Genomic DNA, 13,049 nt, shown 5'->3' on the forward strand with positions numbered 1-13,049 from the left:
GCTCCACCCCTAACCCAGCCGTAGCTCCACCCCTAACCCAGCCTTAGCTCCACCCCTAACCCAGCCTTAGCTCCACCCCTAACCCAGCCGTAGCTCCACCCCTAACCCAGCCGTAGCTCCACCCCTAACCCAGCCTTAGCTCCACCCCTAACCCAGCCTTAGCTCCACCCCTAACCCAGCCTTAGCTCCACCCCTAACCCAGCCTTAGCTCCACCCCTAACCCAGCCTTAGCTCCACCCCTAACCCAGCCTTAGCGCCACCCCTAACCCAGCCTTAGCTCCACCCCTAACCCAGCCTTAGCTCCACCCCTAACCCAGCCTTAGCTCCACCCCTAACCCAGCCTTAGCTCCACCCCTAACCCAGCCTTAGCTCCACCCCTAACCCAGCCTTAGCTCCACCCCTAACCCAGCCTTAGCTCCACCCCTAACCCAGCCTTAGCTCTATCCCTAACCCAGCCTTAGTTTATACAAAACCCAACGTTAACTCAAACTCTTGACGCGAACCTAAACCATCTGACTGCTCAGTGGGATGGATGGCTGCTGGCAGTGATAGCCCTAACCCTCGACCCTAACAAATCCTGCCGCTTGTCCTAACCTTCCCAAGCTTGGGCAAGCTGACACGCGCGGAGTTGCAGTGAGGATGCAACGTTGGATGGGGGGATGCGGGGCCGTGTGTCGGGCGGTCCGTCACTCAGCGGTGCGTGAAGAAGCCTTGCCGAGGGTTGTACTTGAAGGGCTTGAGGCGGTTGGGCCCTCTGCGGGGTGGGGGGGGGGGATAACCCATGGTGAAGACGGAAGTCTCGCCCACACAGTTGGATGTTTAAAGTCAAACTCTGTACGGTCCACAGAACGGCAGGGTTGTGCGAAAGCTTTGAAGGGGTGCTGGGTGCATACCGACCTGCGTTACGTCTATCTGCGTAGAGAAGCGGCGCGCAGTGGTGAGTGCACTGCACTACTAAACTGGCAACATGAGTTTGATTCCAGGCCACGGATAACATCAACCTGCACTGGTCACCACGGTGAAGTATGGTCAAACAATCCCTGTGACTGACATGGCATGGAGAGGCCTTCATCCTGCAGTGGCTTGATCAAGGGCTGTAAATTCTTAATATATTTATCTGTGTACTGATCTCGGTATTCTACCTGCGTATTCATCCTTCATAAATCAATCCACATCCCCAGAGGCTAAACAGGTGTGGTACCGTATTGGCAGCGGTGCACAGCACAAATATTTAAAAAATCAAACACTCATCAATAACAACTGCTGACATTATTTGGCCCCTGGCCTTTCTTCTTTTGCATGCTGTGAAGGGTGCCTCTATGAGCGAGTCTGTAAGATGGCCTGCCTCCACCCACATTCTTGTGTCCGTGTGTCTGATCCCCCGGGGTACCGGCTGAGACGCAGGCACATCTTGTCCCTGGGGAACTCGCGAGGGCCCTCCACGCTGACGTCAGGGCTCCACGTCTCTAGGTACACGTCCAGGCAGGCGCAGATGCGCGCCAGCTGGTTCGTCAGCAGCTCGTAGCCAGGTTTCGGGCCCATCAGCTCGCCCGCATGCACACACACCTCGCTCTCGATCGCCTGCGGAATAAGCCAAGCCACCGGCGCCAGTGAAAAATGCAACTGCAATTTTACTCCGTAGCGGCTGACGCTGCGGCAGCAAAGATTCATCACTGGCTCTGAGAATGTTCAGAACTCATAACACTGTCACATTGACCACATGGATTATTAATGTATTTTGTCAATTGTCTAAAGAGAGGTGCCACCAGTCAAGATTAAACCACATTGCCACCAGTGAAGATTAATCCACGCTGCCACCAGTGAAGATTAAACCAGGACCTAGTCCCGCAGATCCTGATGCTGGTGCAGTGGGGAGAGCCACACACGGTTGGAGTTCTCAAAAGTCACGCATGCAAGTGGATTGACAACTTGGATTATTTACGTGTTCAATTAAAATATTAAGCACAAATTAACACAACCACTTTTGTCAGTAACACCGCCTTGCATCGTACAACGATGGAGTAGGCTGCCGTTTCACGCAATGGCCCTTCAGAGCAGAGAGGCGGGCGGCTGGCACGTACACGGATGTTGTCGTCCGTCTGGCTGCTCCTCTCCCCATTCCAGCTGAGGCAGAGGCTGAGGATGGGCGCCGGGCTCGGGAAGCTCGGGCTGAGCAGCACCGCAACACGCAGCTTGGCTGCACGAACAAAACAAACATCCTCCGTGGAGTCTTAACAAACGATTGGCGAGCGCCTATGAAGGCCGGCACGGCACACGAGGGGGTGGGTGGCCAGCACGACGCTCGACCGCCTTCGTCTCCCTAGTGGCGACGTTTACACGCTGCACCAGGCACTCATTTCAGGCTGAGTGGACCTAGGGGAGGCCCAGAACCAGTTCAGATATTCGTCACTGGTGTTAGCCCTCAGCAGGAATCGAACCCGGGTCGCTGGGTTCGTAGTGCAGCGCGCTAATCGCTAAACTCCGTACACAAACACACACATACACAAACGTCCATGCACATGCAAATCACACATATAAGAATAGCACAATGTCAGGACAGCAAAAAGTGGCATAATTATTATTTATCATTCCTGCTTGGGTCTCAAGACTTTTGAAGGAGGGTCCTGCTGCGTGTGATCCCACTTGAATAATTTGCAGGTAATTTATTTTAGGATTGGGATGTTTGGCCAAAACAGTTACATTGTATATGGGAAGAATCTAATTCGGAATGTTTATTAGACTGGAGGAATCCAATTAACTATAAAGCTATTTTTCACAGATGTTCAGTAGGGGCGGTCAGAACGATACAACAACAAACAATACAAAAACGTGATAGGTGTGCAAAGTATAGGAAAGGTAAACAAATCACTTAGAAAAAGAAACACAAACAAAACTTAGTTCATCTTACCAGGTAAAATCCACTTGAAGAATGAACTTATTTTTCAGAAGCGAACTGGCCACAAATGATAGCTCAACGAAGCCGAAAAAATCCACGCGACCACAGGGATAATATGCAAACTCCAAATATACAGGCGTCAGAAAACCAGAGAACCCATTGAAAACCCATGCATTAAGGACGAGAACACACAAACTCCACACGGGCACCCAAGTTGGGAATTGATCCCAGGCCCTCCTTGCAGTTCCTGTCCGCATCATTATGAGAAGTCATCTGAAATAAAGGGACCCTGGTCTAGGGCTTTTAATCGGTGTGTATTACCTGCTGTGACATGAAGCGGCATCATGGACAATGGCTGAAAATGGAACGAAAGCTGAAAGTCCAGCGTGGAGAGGTGAACGTTGCTAGAAGAGACGATGGGCCGGTGGTTCGTGACGGACGAATGACAGAGTGGCGGCAGCCACTGAAAATCAGCTCGTGTGCAAGAGCCAAGATGGATTGCTACGTCACAGGACTGCGAGGGATGGACACGGCTTGTGGATTAGTCACGACAGGATTGCGATGGGGTTGGGCCACGGCACACCGGTAACGGAGGAACTGCCACGCGTACCGGTGCCGCGCTCGATGAGAGCGCTGAAGTAGAGGTCACTCTCCTGGGCCAGGCCGGCCTCCACAACGTGGCGGGTGTACGGCAGCACCTGCAGGCCACGGCGGGAGGGCGGGGGCAGAGGGGGGATGGGAGACACGGGCCCGCTGTGCCGGTGAGCCGGCCGCGCGAATCCAAGTTGCACACACCCTGGAGCGTGGCACTGTGCAGAAGCCGAGGGTTGGTGCATTACACAAACATTTGACACTGCCAATCCCGCTGGGCTGCGAGGTCGCCATCTCCTTGCTTGCCAGGTCGGTTGATTTTTAACTCTAGTCAATATTAAGTGTTGCTCGTCTAACACATGTGGGTCCTCCAGGCACTCTGGTTTCCAGAACACTAATTAACATAATCCATAATAAAGAGATCAATCGCGTAAATATAAATGTGTCGTTAAACCTGCCAGCACCTGACAGCCAGTTAGTAAGGTTTGTCATGTAAATCAAATGTGCCAATGAGTTACTGGTTCAGTGTTGGAGAGTAAACCCACAACGTTTACAATTCGAGTACGACATTTCGGTGGCGATTATAACCAGCTTCAACCCAAAAAACCTTTATTATGAAAATTAGTCGCGAAAGTCTACATGTTAAACGAATTAACGGAGTTGGCCAAACACCTCAATATAGGATCGTTGGGCTTGGGTGATTGTTGGTGCGGGCTCTGACTGCCTTCCCCCGCTTGTCTGTGGTTTACCACACTTCTGAATTTAAGGAAACTGTGCAAATAGGAGTCACAAATTTGTGTCGTTCATTTTCAGCCCCGAGTGGGTGATGCAGATTGCGACCAAGGTCAAGGGGTGTTCATAGTCGCAATGCCACCGATGCCATCGCTTAAGCAGTTGCTCCAGAATCAACACCTAAACTCCACGGTCTACCCTTTCAAACATCGTTTTCACCATTAGGCTATAAGGTCAGCGGTTCTTAACCTTTACTGCAGCCTGCACCCCTTTAGTTCTCAATGGTAAATAAATGTATGTTAATAAATACATCGGGGTTTGATGAAACAAAGTAGTTGTACTTATGTGCCTGTGCTTGATTTGTGTTTTCGATGATTTACCTTCTAAAAAAATCTGGCCATGTCTCGCACCCACAGAAAGGGCATCTCGCACCCCCAGGGGGTGCGTGCACCCCAGGTTAAGAACCACTGCAGGTAATCCTTATCCATAACGTAGGAGCATATCGTTACTAAACTATAAACTAAACTAAATATTTATTTTTGACCAGGTAAGGCCCATTGAGTTATATACCTCTTTTTCAGAAGCTAGTTCAATGAAGTGGCGTATGTGGAAATGTATAGCAGCCTAATACTCTAAAACGCACGTTTATTCTAAATGTGGAAGGAAACACCAGAGAACATGGAGAAAAATCCACGCAACTGCATGCAAACTCCAAATATACAGGTGTCAGGGTCGACCCCACAACCTCCTGCACAACAGGCGATGAAGATAACATCTTCAGTGGACTGACAAAGCGCTGTCCATCAATATTAATTCGAGCAGCCAGTAACACCAAATTGAACTTCTAATCATGAACAGCGCTTGTCCTTTGCAAGTGTAGAGGTGGTGCTCGGAATTCTATGGCACCAGTGCTGGAGGCCGCACCTTGTACTCGTCATAGGTGGAGGCGGTCCACTGTATGAGGCGTGACACCATCTTGGCAGGGAAGAGTGGCTGGCTCTCGGCCGACACTGGCAAGATGCAGTGTTCTGTTGGACAAAACAAACACAACGGCAAAGTTCCCAATCCGTGTAGCCTACACATGGCTCTTCAGGCAGGTGCTGTTAGCGAGCCCCTACGAAGGCCTGCACATGGCACGGTGGCGGTGGTGCGGCCTGCGCCTCGCCTGGCCGCATTTTCCTCCTCAGTGATGATGTTTACACACCGCACGCAGTATTCATGTATGGCCAAGTAGACACAGGGGAGGCCCAGGAAAGGTTCAGATATCGCTTACAACTGATGTTAACTATTTTTATTTTACCTGGTAAGGCCCAGTGAGCTATAAAGCTCTTTTTCAGAAGCGACCTGGCCAAAAATGATAGCTCAACGAAGTGGCGGCTTATTATGTGGAAATATATACCAGCCAAATACTCCAAAACGAATGTTTCTAAATGTGGAGGGAAAAACCGGATGACCCGGAAGAAAAATGTACGCCACCACTGGGAGGAACACGCAAACTCCAAATATACAGGTGTCAGGATTAAGATGAAACCCACGACCTCTTGTATACCAAGCAAGGTAGTTAACATCTGACCACCGTGGCACCTTGGCCGCGTGGCTGGGTTCGAAGCTCAGTGCTTTCATTTCTACACCATATCTCCATCCCGTGTGTGGGGCCACACACATATAAAGCCCTATGGGGGATCTATCTGTGTGTGTCTTTGTATGTCTTTGTGTATGTGTGTATGCATGTTGGGGCAAGTGCTGTAAGAGAGCATCTCAATCTGTTAAGGGTATACAGGGGATCTTTGTCTTTGTTTTTTTGTGTATGTGTGTGTATGTGTGTGTGGGGAATGGTAGTGTAGAGGTTAGCGCGTTGTGCTACAAACCCAGCGACCCAATGATGGATTATCTGAACCAGTCGTGGGTCGACTCAGCCTCAAATGAGTACCTGGTGCGGTGTGTAAACATCGCCACTGGAAAGACAAAAAGCAGCCGGGCATGGTGCTGGCATCCCACCCCCTCGTGTACCGTTCCAGCCTTCATAGGTGCTCGCTAACAGCACTTGCCCCTCCAGTCTGTTAATGCTATACGGGGATCTTTGTGTATGTGTGTGTGTATGTGTATGTATGTGTGTGTGTATGTGTGTGTGTATATGTGTCCCGCAAAACAACCCCCTACCTCCTCGCGGTGCCGGACGGGCAACTCTGTCGTGGACAATGCTGTGGGGGTAGGGCCAATGCCGATTGGCCTTTCCCCTCATGGCGTCTGTGACCACCACAGTGGCTAAACGGGGGCTCAGGACGGGTGCGAGGGGCTAGTAACCCCTCCACCTTCAATTCATTACCACTAAACCACGACTTAAATATGTAACTAATATGCTTGTGCCGGAGGCCCCGGGGGGACAGGCGTCTATGACGTCTCCTGGCCAAAGCCCAATTGGCGGAGCCAGGAGATTGAATCTCTACCCTCGGGGCTCCTCCAGAAACAACAAAAAGTCACTTCGTGTGGCCACGTGGAAAGTTCGAACGCTTACTGCGGAGGACAGGCTGCCACTCCTCTGTCGGGAGCTGGACCGGTACCGACTGGATCTCTCTGGAATTCAGGAGGTCCGGCCGGTTCTGGCACCTACCACCACGAGGGGTGGACAGTCTTCTACTCGGGGCAGGAGACTGCCAAACAACAGGGTGTGGCTCTTCTTTTGAACAAAAGAATGAAGGGGGCGTGGGAGCGTGGCGGTGAGGTGTGGGAAGCTGTAAGCCCCAGGCTACTTTGGGCTCGCCTTCCCATCAACCCGAGGCGAGGAGTGGTGGTCGTGGTTACTTATGCCCCCACCGAAGACGAACATCCGTGGAGGGATGCAGGCAAAGCCGATGAGTCAGATGCCTTCTATGGCCTCCTGTCACAGGTGCTGGCTAAAGTGGCCACTCGGGATAGAGTCATCTTGTTGGGTGACTTCAATGCCCGAGTTGGTCATGATGCTGGCACCTGATCTGGAGTGATTGGAGGGCATGGGCCAGATCAGCTCAATAACAACGGTAGGAGGCTGCTAGATTTTTGTGCAGCCCATGGGCATGTAATTACCAACACGCTCTTCCGGCATCGGCGCATCCACACAACATCATGGATGCATGCCGGGTCCAAGCAAGAACATCTGCTGGACTACATAGTGACGGACCAGCGGATGCGAGCCCATGTCCTTGACACCAGGACCTACCGTGGAGCTGATCTGCCCTCTGACCATCGACTAGTCATCTGTAAGATGCACCTGCCATTCTTCCACTCCGGTGGTAGATGTACACCCAGGACCCCATTCCAACCTAAAGTGGCCTGGTCTCAGTTAGCTGATGAAAGTTGCAAGTGAGAATTTCATCATCGCTTGCGGCTGGGGTTGGTATCGTCCCTCACTCCTCCTGATGTCAAGGGTAAATGGGCGAGGTTTAGGACTGCGACTCATGCAGCTGCAATGGTTGCTTTGGGTACGTGGTCCAGACCTCCCCAGAGACCCTGCTTGACAGAGGAGGTGTTCAGGATAGTTGAGAAAAAGCGACAGGCCCACTCTCATCGGCTACAGCATCCCACGTCAGAGAATGAGGAGGCTTACCACAGCATTCGCTCGGAGGTTCGGAGAGCCGTAAGGCGCTGCAAGGATGGGTGGTGGTCGCGGGTTGCTGAGGAGATGGAGTCTGCCTCAGTGGCCCGCGATCACAAATCACTATTTAACTCCATCAAAAAAGTAACCTGCAGCGCCATACCAATCTCCGACCCCCAGGAACAGGTTTGCAGATTTGCTGAGCATTTCTGTGAAGTCCTGGGGGAGGGGAAATCCCTCAGCCAGTAAAACATCATGGACAAAGTGGGGATGACCCTGCTCAGGCTGCGGTGCCTCAAATATTGGAAGAAGTCACCCCCTGTGAGTGGCTGGCTGAGGTGCCATCTGTTGAGGAAGTACTGAAGGCGATCCGGAGTCTGAGACCAGGAAAGGCACCGGGCAGAGATGATCTCCCAAGCGAAATGCTGAGCGAGGGTGGCGTTTGTGCACAGGCTGCCTTATATGACATCATAACAACAGTCTGGACCACTGGACGGGTTCCGCAGGATTGGAAGGATGCCCTGTAACAACTACAGGGGCATCTCACTCCTCAGTGTGCCGGGAAAGGTCCTGGCAAGGATTATTCAACATCGCCTTGCTAGGCACGCTGAGAGGCTTGCGGAGCCCCAATGCAGTTTCAGGAAAGGGCGGTCCTGCACAGATGCCATATTTTCTGTCCGTCTCCTACAGCAGAGGTGTAGGGAATTCCAAAGAGACCTACATCTCTGCTTTATTGACCTGGTCAAGGCCTATGATACCATCAGTAAGCCTGGGCTCTGGGTTGTTCTTCGTGCTTTCAGAGTCCCTGACCCTCTGCTCACGATCATTAAAGACCTTCATGATGGTAAGCGGGCCCGGGTAAAACTATGTGGCCGGGAGTCAGAGCCATTCCCTGTACACCTTGAGGTGTGACAGGGATGTCCTCTGGCTCCCACATTATTTAACATCTATTTTGACCACGTAGTTCGTGAAGCCTTCAATGGCTGTACCGGGGGAATTTCCATTTAGTACAGATATAATGGGAGGCTGATCGATGCCCGGGTGCGATCAAGGGATGGCTCCCTATTGGTCAACCACGTTATGTATGCCGATGATTTGGTAATAGCTGCTCATTCAGAGGAGGAGTTGGAGACGCTGCTGCTGAGACTGGAGCGTGCCACTAAAAAGTGGGGCCTTACCATCAGCCCCACCAAAACTAAGCACCTGCCTGGGTATTTTGTACCATCGGACACTCCACAACTCCCAATCGGTGATGGGGCAGTTGTGAAGAGAGTGGAGAGTTTCCCATACCTGGGCAGTGCGCTTATGACTGGCTCCAGTTTAACAGCAGAGGTCTCACTCTGAATCAGTCGAGCGGCAATATCTTTCCATCGGTTGCGTAACGCTGTGTGGAAGCTACCTGGTCTGTCGCTCCGCACGAAGCTTCAGGTCTTCTCGGCCACAGTCATTCCCTCCCTTCTCTACGCTTGCAAAACGTGGACCCTCCTAATGGAGCATCTTCGCCGGTGAGAAATATTTAGGCTGGCCTGCCTACGATCCATCCTGGGTTTAACCAGGCTGGATTGTGAGGAGCTCACAAATCCTTGAAAGATCTGGGCAAAGTCCCATCGGTGAGCTCCTCCGGCAGGCCAGGCTGCGTTGGCTGGGTCATGTAGCCCGCATGCCCAGCCACCGCATGCCTAAACAGCTTTTGTTCGGGCCGGATCGAGGGGGCTAAACGGGCGCGGCACGGGCTAGAGAAGAGATGGAGTGATGTGGTACAGGAGGACGTGGAACCAAGTGGACTTGCCGATGACTGGTACCAGTGGTGTCAAGATTGGCCTCTGTGGAGGAGGCTCGTGAAGGACGATACTGGGTAGTTGGAGGCAGTCGTCCTCCAACAACAACGAAGGGCGGAGGAGCGACACTCACAAAAACGAGCGGAGCGCCGGGTGGCTAAAGTACAGCAAGTTGGCACAGTAGGGGGCACAGGTGGTGCATCAGCCAGTCATCTCAGTCATCTCAGTCAGTCGACCCGTGGCACCTGGGTCTGCCCCATGACCTCCTTGCCAACGGGCGTTCGACACTTCACGTGGCCTCAAGGTGCACATGGCCTGGCACAAGCGTCGTGGTGACGTCACCACCACTTAGTGGCGAATGGCGGTTGTTGTTGTATATATGTGTGTGTGTATGTGCGAGGGGCTCTTACCCAGGGCAGCGAACTGCCGCTGCAGGGCGAGGCGGCCCAGCAGGCGCATGCGCAGAAGCCTCACCGTCGTCTCCATGTGGCTGGCGCTCAGCACGCTCTGCGCCGACACGCTCTGCTGTAGAGGATGGAGGAGGAGGAGCAAGCAGGAGTGACTGGTGGAGATGGACATCTGGACGGATGCATCAACTATATTGGGAATTGTTTTTGCTGTTGTAATTTTTGGAGAGCCAGGTCCCCTCATGCAAATGACACCTAATCTTGGTCTCGAGATATCATCCGGTTAAACAAAATAAAGCTGAACGTGGTGCATCAGCCAGTCTCTCCCCACCTCTGGCTGTTAATTCTCAACACGGTGGTCTGAGGCCCAGTGACTAGTGAGCTTTGTGGCTGTATGATGCTGCCCATCGTATCATGTGACTTGAGAAGATGATGATGTTGATACAACAGAGACCATGGTGGGAATTCAGACTCACCCCTTTCCAAGTGGGGCCCTTAGTAATCATATCACAGCAGCACAAGTTTAAAGGCTGTTATTGCTCATTTAATAGAATGTATCAATAGTATGCATATATGTTGAACTCATTTCGCACCGTACGTAGCCAACCATGCTAATTAGAGGTGCAGGGGACGGACAGCAAACTAAACACAAATAGCAGATTGAATTGTTTGATGGTTTGTGGGTTGATTAAAGTCAATGGGCTGATATACAAAGAAAGTGCTGAGCATAATGAAACAGCGTTTTTCACGTTCCTCTTGAAGGGGAAAGCCAACAACACGGCTAACTTCAGTGGCGAGTAATTCCTGCACCAGTTCTGGGCCAACTCGCACTCACCAATACGGTGAAGTATGGCACCATAACCTTGACCGACACGACTGACATTAATCCAGCAGTGGATTCACAGATGGCTTCAAATTTTAGTTTTTATTTCTATGAAGCTCGTTCACCCACAAAAGCCTCACCGAGTCCAACAACTCTTTTTGCAGGAGGGTCCTGCCATGTTATCACAGAAGGCGACGATTGCTATGCACGCACCAGCTGGGCTACTTAGCGGTGTAATTTTAAAAATTTAGACAGCGACGCTGGCACATCATGGCCTACTCATGAGAATGATGTCATGAGATGCTTTACACCCACTGTGAAGCGACCTAACCACAAATGATAGCTCAACTCAGTGGCTTATCACGTGGGCATTGATGGCAGCCAAATACTCTAAAATGTGACGTTGATTCTAAATATGGAGGAAAGAACTGACCACGAGAAGAGAAAAGATGCAGACTCCAAATAGACAGCAGGCATCAGGGTCGGGATTGAACCCACGAACATGTGCATACCAGGCGAGGGAGATAACATATGCTAGCCACCACGGGGCCCCAACCAATGAGCGGTGAAAGTGGTACCACTGGGCCATGGTGTCAGCGCCCGCGTAGCGCGATGTCAACGTGGTGCAGGCGAGCGCCGGCGGGCCGCGCGGGCGAACGCAGCCACAGCACCCGCCGCCGTACCTCGGTGGGCTGAGCAGGGAAGTGGAGTCCTGCCAGCCACTGCACCCACACGTACGGGCGCCCCACCTCCTGCACGTAGCTGCCCAGGGACTCCATCCTGCAGCAACAGGGCGAGGAGAGTGAGGGGGCGAGTAGAGCGTAGAGGCAAGGAGAGAAACAGTCCTGGGCCTCCCCTAGGTCGACTCAGCCTCAAATAAGTACCTTGTGCAGTGTGAATACATCACCACTGGGGAGTCAAAGGAAGCTGGGAGTGGTGCTGGCCACCCACCCCCTCGTGTGCCGTGCCGGCCTTCATAGGTCCTCGCTAACAGCCCTTGCCCCAACAGTCTGTTAAGGCTATATGGGGTGCCCTGGTTATTACTGTGGGTATCCTTAGGTTTTTTCGGTAAAGTCACGTAGGTAAAAACATTAAAAAGTAAAATAAAATAAAAATCACGACGTTTCGGAGGCAACACAAGCTTCCGTCTTCAGGTGGTACCGTCACAGCCACGACAGCTGTATCAAGTAAATGAGAGATTTCAGGAGTTACCACTGCGTTTATATAATGGTTGGAGAAGGTGGTAGGGCATGGGCCGCATCTTTATTATTAATATGGTAAGGTGAGGCTTGAGACTAAGAATAGACTGCATAACAAAGGCTGAGCCTTTGTTATGCAGTCTAGCCTTTGTTATGCAGTTATGCAGTCTTTGTTATGCAGTCTATTCTTAGTCTCAAGCCTCACCTTACCATATTAATAATAAAGATGCGGCCCATGCCCCACCACCTTCTCCAACCATTATATAAACGCAGTGGTAACTCCTGAAATCTCTCATTTACTTGATACAGCTGTCGTGGCTGTGACGGTACCACCTGAAGACGGAAGCTTGTGTTGCCTCCGAAACGTCGTGATTTTTATTTTATTTTACTTTTTAATGTTTTTACCTACGTGACTTTACCGAAAAAACCTAAGGATATGAATCATTGCAGTCACGAAAGCTTCAAATCTAGTATTACTGTGGGTGTTTTAACTGTAACATAAACAGCAGCGCATTTGTGATAGCTTTGAGCTGTAAGAATGGCGCAAATATCAAATACACAATTATTACTGTTGTTATTGAATGACTTGCCCCTCGGGGTCTGTGTATGTGCGTGTGTGCGCGTGTGTGCGCGTGCGTGAGGATTCACACCCCAGTCGCTGCAGGTGGAAGCGGTTGGCAGGGTTGGGGCTGTCGTTGCCGTGGTCGCCCGGGTACAGGCACGTCAGCAGGCTGTCCGGAGTCAAGAGGTCCCTGCGCGCACACCCGGCGAGCGCCGTTGCTCACGTCAGCACGCTGCACGAGCACGGCTCGTGTGACGCCGGCAACGAGTGCTGGGATGCTGGTCCGACCATCATACTCCTCACGCGAACACACCGCTTCAGTTTGGTCAATCAGATTCGAAACAACAAGGTAGAGTTGCAGCCTTACAATTGCCACTGCTGGCAGTAAGGCTCTACAAGAGAGGGTGTTATTGGCCAATTCTTCCACGCTGGTCAAGATGACTTGGAATAGGGTGCATCCACACTTTACCCCACCTCAATCTCCCAATTG

General features: G+C 51.6%; 1 protein-coding gene across 7 annotated transcripts in view; it reads right to left on the reverse strand.

Annotated features, from left to right (window-relative positions):
• Nucleotides 1-341: 341 nt before the first annotated feature.
• THOC5 (THO complex subunit 5) overlaps nucleotides 342-13,049 on the reverse strand; it is a 33,635-nt gene continuing 20,927 nt past the window's right edge. For 2 of the 7 annotated variants that reach the window (XM_061561685.1, XM_061561686.1), the window contains 8 exons: nucleotides 12,648-12,749; nucleotides 11,482-11,578; nucleotides 9,979-10,093; nucleotides 5,144-5,247; nucleotides 3,507-3,594; nucleotides 2,082-2,197; nucleotides 1,391-1,581; nucleotides 346-754 (listed from right to left, as the gene is read on the reverse strand). In XM_061561685.1, the coding sequence (XP_061417669.1) occupies nucleotides 691-754; nucleotides 1,391-1,581; nucleotides 2,082-2,197; nucleotides 3,507-3,594; nucleotides 5,144-5,247; nucleotides 9,979-10,093; nucleotides 11,482-11,578; nucleotides 12,648-12,749 (877 nt within the window). In that variant the 3' untranslated portion in view covers nucleotides 346-690. Of the gene's footprint in view, nucleotides 755-1,390; nucleotides 1,582-2,081; nucleotides 2,198-3,506; nucleotides 3,595-5,143; nucleotides 5,248-9,978; nucleotides 10,094-11,481; nucleotides 11,579-12,647; nucleotides 12,750-13,049 lie in introns of all 7 variants that reach the window. The other 5 variants (XM_061561683.1, XM_061561682.1, XM_061561684.1 and 2 more) reach the window with 5 other exon arrangements.

This window comes from Lethenteron reissneri, chromosome 28, assembly GCF_015708825.2.
Source record: "Lethenteron reissneri isolate LAM-NWPU_2019-01 chromosome 28, ASM1570882v1, whole genome shotgun sequence".
NCBI classification, from domain to species: domain Eukaryota; kingdom Metazoa; phylum Chordata; class Hyperoartia; order Petromyzontiformes; family Petromyzontidae; genus Lethenteron; species Lethenteron reissneri.